At 41.3% G+C, this 6,492-nt stretch overlaps 1 protein-coding gene across 1 annotated transcript; it reads right to left on the bottom strand.

Annotated features, from left to right (window-relative positions):
• Positions 1-6: 6 nt before the first annotated feature.
• Positions 7-6,440, bottom strand: echdc3 (enoyl-CoA hydratase domain containing 3). The gene is made up of 6 exons (XM_015386749.1): positions 6,280-6,440; positions 4,063-4,184; positions 3,890-3,987; positions 2,246-2,446; positions 587-765; positions 7-508 (listed from the first exon to the last, which is right to left on the bottom strand). The coding sequence occupies exons 1-6, from the start codon at positions 6,411-6,413 to the stop codon at positions 355-357; spliced, it is 888 nt and encodes a 295-aa protein (XP_015242235.1). The 5' UTR covers positions 6,414-6,440; the 3' UTR covers positions 7-354.
• Between the last annotated feature and the right edge of the window lie 52 nt (positions 6,441-6,492).

The raw sequence follows: 6,492 nt of genomic DNA, 5'->3' as shown, positions 1-6,492 counted from the left end.
TCTAACCAAGAAGGGAACCTTTTTCCTAAACTCAGTTTAGTTTAAGGTTTAGCTTAAACCAGTCTGTCACAAACGTCCACCATTAAGAGGGGAAATCATCTGATTATCAGAGACCATCTGCTGTTTCCTCAATAATATGCAAAAGGTCTGATTAATTTAGTCTAAAGGAAAACATCAAATCAAGATAAACAAGGATGAATTTCTAACAGAATGAGCTCCTGAGGCCCAGAGAGGTGCTGATCTGAGCAGAACAGAGGTTCTGTTTGGCTAAAATAAGAAATGATTTCAACCTTAGATCTTCTTAATACTGCAGATTTCACTCTTTTATTTCTTCTTCTCTAGCAGCAGAGCTGCTCAGTCGTGAACCTTCTCAGCTTTATGGCTCCACACAGGCTTGCGTTTCTCGATGAAGGCCCGGATCCCCTCCTGCCCATCCCGGAGAGCCAGGTTGTCCACCATCACCTTGGAGGCCGTAGCATACGCTGCGTCTCTGCCTTGAGCCATTTGTCTGTGAATAGAAGCAGCAGGAGAATAAACGGCGTTTTAGGCGCTGAGTGTTCACAGCAGACCAATGAGGAGAAGCTACCTGAGGAAGGTGGCCTTTCCAAGAGCCACGACGGGCCGACTGGACTGGCAGACCCGCTGGGCGATGGCCAGCGTCTCCTCCTCCAGCCGCTCCTCGGGAACCACCTTACTGATCAGGCCGTGCAGCAGAGCGTCATGGGCTGAGAGAGGAGTTCCCGTCAGCAGCATCTCCATGGCAACCTAGTAATATCAACAAACACCATTTTTAAAGTCATAGGGAAGCGGCTGTTCCAAATGTTGCATTTCCGAATTCTCCCGAGTGGTGCACGACTTTACACGAGTGAACAAAGTGAATGTGATTGGTCGTTTATCAAGGGGGCGGGATTGTTGTGGCGGAAGGTTCGCAAGCATGTTTAGTTGTGGCCAGTTTGTTGGAAGCAGTGTTGCCAACTCAGCGACTTTGTCGCTATATTTAGCGACTTTTCAGACCCCTCCAGCGACTATTTTTAAAAAAAAGTGACTAGCGACAAATCTGGCGACTTTTTACGGTGTCACAGGCGGCTTTTGGAGACTCTTACGTGAAAGCATGTAACGTTCCTACTCTTGTCCTCCAGCGGCAGCTGCTGCCGTGAGGCGCCTCCCCCATCCCAACCCCGTTCTCCCGCAAGAGTCCCTCAGCGCTGCAGTCAGAGCCGCAGGATGTTTACCCTCAGCGTCCAGACTGGTAATGAAGCGCGCATGCGCCGGGATTGACGGCGCAAATTGATCACAATAATTAAAATATATAAATAAGTAAATAAATAAATAAAAATTAATGGACAGAAAAAAGTAGCTCTATATATTGTTTAGTAAAGTGAGTAAAAACACCATTATATAGTGTTTTTACTCACTTTTTGTCTTTCTGTAACAACATTATTTCTCCCACAGTATCAATAACATGCACATCACTTCCTGTGGCAGATTATGCAAATTAGGCGATGATGTCATTTAGCGACTTTTAGCACAGCCAATTACTACTTTCCTTACTGAGGAGTTGGCAACACTGGTTGGAAGCATCTTGCTAACAAGTTAGCAACTTAGTGCTAGTAGGTTCCCAATGGGAAATTCCATTGGGAACCTACTAGCACTAAATTGGTGACTTAGAAACAACACTGTCTTATTTAAACCGTTGTGTATATTAGCTGCGACATATGAATCAAGATGCTATGACCGAAAACATATGATTGACAGATGACCGTTGATATATGATTGGCCGAATTTAGGTGTTCAGGATGACGTAGAACTAACTGGCCTGCAGAAGAAAATTAAGAAAAACACAGATTTCAGGACAGGATTTTTTTTTTTTTCTTCTTTAACTTTACTAATTTTAGTACATTTATATACATGTTTAAGCCAGAATGATTTGTTATTTAAACATGGTTTCCCTACGACTTTAAATATTCCCAGTCAGAACACATTGGAGTCTTCGGCTCTGACTTTAGGGCCGAATCCAGACGTGAAGAGGATCATTAGACAAAATACACTTGAAAAAGAAAATGCAATATTTTTTTCTTATTTTAAATGTAAATTATCTTGTTCCATTAACAAATTGTCTCAATTACCACCTAAATTCCAGAAAGAAATGCATTTATTTTAAGAAAAAAATGACTTATTTAGATTTAATTTCCTTTCCAGTGGGTTTGGACCAGGATGAAGGTGTGGGAAACTTTCCTTCCTTTACCTTCCTGGGCACCGCTCTGCCGATGGCCACCGCCGGCGTCGAGCAGAACAGGCCCACATTGACGCCAGGAGTGGCAAAGGTGGACTTCTCGGTCGCTACGGCGATGTCACAGCTGGCGACCAGCTGGCAGCCGGCTGCTGTGGCGACGCCGTTCACCATGGCGATCACTGGGACGGGGATGTCTTGTATCAGGGTCATCACCTGAAACACAGGAGCGGTTAGCGAAGCTACGATAGAAACCTGCTGAAAGCCGTCCGCTGCCGGCGCTCCCAGATCAGGAGACGGAGAAACGGACCAGGGATTAAAAAAAAAAGTTCAAAACAGACCTGAACCAGTGAGCAGCAGGGCTAAGAACCGGGTCTACTGGCCCCCGAGCTCTCCTATACCTTTGTATTGCAGAGGAGCTTCTGCGCACGGAAAACTTTTAACGAGTCAATGGGCAAAGATGTTTGCGTCCTTATGGTGGGAATACGTCACCAATCCGACAAAAAATTTGGATGAAGCTTTACTAGTCATTAAATATGTATTAAATATGTATCTTGCAATCTAAGAAATACATATTAATATATTTTTGAAATATTTTAAATGTTAATTTTAAATTTAATTATAAATATATATATTTTATGTCTTAATCAGGGTCATTGGGTGGGTGGGGCAGCTCCCTAGCGCCCTCTGTTGGCCAGCCGCCACTGCTCAAAGAGCCATATTGGACCAAAAAAATAAAAAACAAATCTTTTTAGAAGAACTGAGCCAAAGTTAAAGACTGTTCCAAACTTAAATTTACTCAAGAAACCATGAATATGTTCAACACTCCCTGCTCTGCAGTTAAAGGGTTTATTTAAAGGTGAAGTGGAGGATTTTTGCAAATTTTTCAAAAGACCCTCCCTCTCCACTAAAAAAATAAAATAAATGCACATACCCAACCCTGTACCCACTCCTGAGAGCAAAGGCCTATTGAACTTGTGAAAGTGTTCATGATCCCATTTCTCCACGTGCACGCTCTGTTTAAAAGTTGCTGTTTGCATCGCTAATACAAGATTACTTTCCAAAAGATTTACTATTTTTCTACTATGTCAGACTCACCACCAGTAAGTGAAAATGGGTACGAGCACGTAGGACGGTATAGGTAAACAAATGACCAGAATGACTGACAATTAGGAGGACCACTTATTGAGATGATCCACCTCTAAAAAGAACATCCTTCCCATACATTTAAAGTCATAGGGAGGCGGCTGTTCCAACTGTTGCATTTCTGAATTCTCCTGAGTGGTGCACGACTTTACACGAGTGACTAAAGTGAATGTGATTGGTTGATTATCAAGGGGGCGGGATTGTTGTGGAGGAAGGTTTGTAAGCAGATTTGATTGTGGCCGGTTTGTCGGAAGCATCTTGCTAACCAGTTAGCAACTTAGTGCTAGTAGGTTCCCAATGGGAAATTCCATTAAAACAGGATTTTTTTTTTTTTTTAATAGAAATTTTCTAACTTTTGGGACAATGTGGTCTGATAAAGAGTACATTTATATACATGTTTAAGCCAGAATGATTTGACATTTAAATATGACTTCCCTACGACTTTAAATATTCCCAATCAGAACATGTTGGAGTCGGCTCTGACTTTAGGGTCGAACCCAGACGTGAACCAACCTCTGAGCAGGTCTGAAACACCTTGGTGTGGAACTCTCTGCCCCGAGCGGATGTCAGCTCCTTCAGGTCGTGTCCCGATGAGAACACCGGACCTTTGGCTAAAACAGAGGCGGCACAGCTTTAGAACCAGCAGCTTCCCGCCTGTGAGTGGTCCAAAACCATCAAGAACCGACCAGATATGATGATGACTCTGAGATCTTTGCTGTCAGCGTCTGCCAGGATGTTCTCTCGGATGGTTTCCAGCATGGCCAGGGACAGAGCGTTCCGCTTCTTAGGGTTGTTTAGAATAATCCTCCTGCAAGAAAGTCAGACATTTTTACCGCTTTACAGAACATCTTTCAAGGTCTTTACATTTTTATGTATAAATCTTTTTTTTTTTTATCTTTAGACTTCTCAGGTATTTAACATAATGATCATGAAACAGACCTCATTAACACCAAGGCCAAGTAGCTCAGATGGACATAACTAATTACCGTACTAACTGAACTTTTGGGGGATTTTTCATTCAAAAAAAAGTTTATTTTAAAAGTATTAATTTTACCTTTATCCCTCATGGGTTGTTTTAACCTTGAACCTTCTGAAAGCAGAGTAAAGATCTAATCCTCTAACCAGGGGTGGATTTAGGAAATTTGGGGCGCTAGACAAAGACAGGCATCTTACTAAGATCAGAGAAGTTGCTGAGAGTTACAGAAGGCAGCTGCTCACCAACCGGGCCCTGAATCGCAGTTAACGAAGCATTTTATACAGCTCCAGTCTGCCACCTCATGACATGCTCTCATTCCATTCCCAAATCTTTTCCAAGTGCAGAATGAAGATGACTTTTTATCTTGACAGAGGAACTGTCCTGATTAGATAAACTACTTGGGGAAAATATTAGTTGTGACACGCAGCAGGCGGGTAATATTAAGGTTTAACAGACTCAAACACCATCAATGGGAAAAATCCTAATATAGTGATGGTTAATGAGGCATCTTGAAGCGTTTGTAAACAATCTGTATTGATACTGCGTTAATAGTGTCTCACAGTACACTGACCCCTGCTGGACATTTAAAGACACTACAGGCAGCTTATTTGACTAAACTGAATTCATTTGATAAAACACAGCATCAGGGCCAGGCTAGATTTTTTTTTCCTTCTATTTCAAGAATAAAGTCATAACATAACAAGAATAAAGTCGTAAAATTACGAGAATAAAGTTGTAATATTACGAGAATAAAGTCACAAAATTACAATAAAGTCATAAAATTCAGAGAATAAAGTAATAAAATTACGAGAAAGTCGTAACATTACGAGAATAAAGTCGTAATATTATGAGAAAAGAATTCCGGAGAATAGTCATAAAATTACGCGAATAAAGTTGTAATATTAAGAGAATAAAGTCGTAAAATTATGAGAATAAAGTTGTAAAATAACCGAAATACGAAAACAAAGTCACAAAATGACAATAAAGTCATAACATTCAGAGAATAAAGTAATAAAAATAAAGTCGTAACATTACTAGCATAAACTGGTAAAATTATGAGAATAAAGTCATAAAATTAAGAGAGCAAAGTCGTAAAATTACGAGAATAAAGTTGCAAAATAACGGAAATAAAGTCGTAAAGTTAGGAGAGTAAAATCATAACATTACGAGAGTAAAGTCGTAATATTACGAGAATAAAGTCATAACACCACATGAATAAAGTCGTAATTTTACGAGAAATAAAGTTGTATTTTATTAAAACTCCTACAAGAAGCACTTTATTCCCTAAAATGAGGAATGTGGAGCATCATGTGAAGTTATACTTTGGCTCCGGTTTGACCAATAAGGAAATCTGTTGGTGAACCAGCGTCAAACTGGTCAGGACGTCACAGTGGACTCTGGTTGCTGATTGGTGGAGCTGGTTGGAGCTCCAAGCTTTCTTTCTGTAACATGTTGTTGTATGATCACTGCATTCTCCTGATATTACAACTTTATTCTCATAATAGAAGAAACATAAATCTCTAGCCTGGCCCTAATAGTCGTAAATAATATAGATAAAGTTTTCTAGAACAAACAGCTGTTTTAGTTGTTTCCAGCGTCTCATGTTTACAGTTGGATCAGGGACCAGGGCCCCGGTTAGACCCGCCTGGGGCCGCATCGACTGGTCTGAAGTCCGTTTGCCTCGGTTCTTCATTTTTGCTGCAGATTTGTTATTTTAATATATAAAAGTTCACTGCTTGATAAATACCATTAGGACCAATAAAACCTCACATTAAACCAGTTTTGTTTGGATTTATTTCTGAATAATAAATGAGTGGTAGCTTTGATGTCCAGAATAAATAAATAAAACAGGGGGACCCAGCCAGGTGTTGGGCTTCGGGGAGCTGCTCTCTGTTTCTACGTGAAGTGACGTGTTTAGAAGCTGCACCTGATTCCGTGGTTCTGTTGCTTCAGTGCCAGCGGTTCCGGTTCGGACTGGGAGTACCACCGAGGAGCGGACAGCAGACATGTTCTGCTGAGCTGAAGGACAGAGACTCCTCTGCACAAAACACTGCGAGCCATGTTTCTGCTGGGGTTCAACTTTCTCCCTTCACTTCCGGGTGGTGACGTATAGTGACGTAGGTGGCTCCGAGTTCCACCT

Source organism: Cyprinodon variegatus, unplaced genomic scaffold, assembly GCF_000732505.1.
Source record: "Cyprinodon variegatus isolate N-32 unplaced genomic scaffold, C_variegatus-1.0 Scaffold376, whole genome shotgun sequence".
Taxonomy (NCBI): domain Eukaryota; kingdom Metazoa; phylum Chordata; class Actinopteri; order Cyprinodontiformes; family Cyprinodontidae; genus Cyprinodon; species Cyprinodon variegatus.
This window is presented reverse-complemented; position numbering and strand designations above follow the sequence as displayed.

Excerpts from the sequence above, each read along its gene's own strand:
- echdc3 (XM_015386749.1), bottom strand. The coding sequence starts at position 6,413 with ATGGCTCGCAGTGTTTTGTGCAGAGGAGTCTCTGTCCTTCAGCTCAGC. Across the intron at positions 3,988-4,062 it reads CAGAGTCATCATCATATCTG|CCAAAGGTCCGGTGTTCTCA; the intron begins GTCGGTTCTTGA and ends CCTCTGTTTTAG. Across the intron at positions 509-586 it reads GGAAAGGCCACCTTCCTCAG|ACAAATGGCTCAAGGCAGAG; the intron begins GTAGCTTCTCCT and ends TTCTATTCACAG.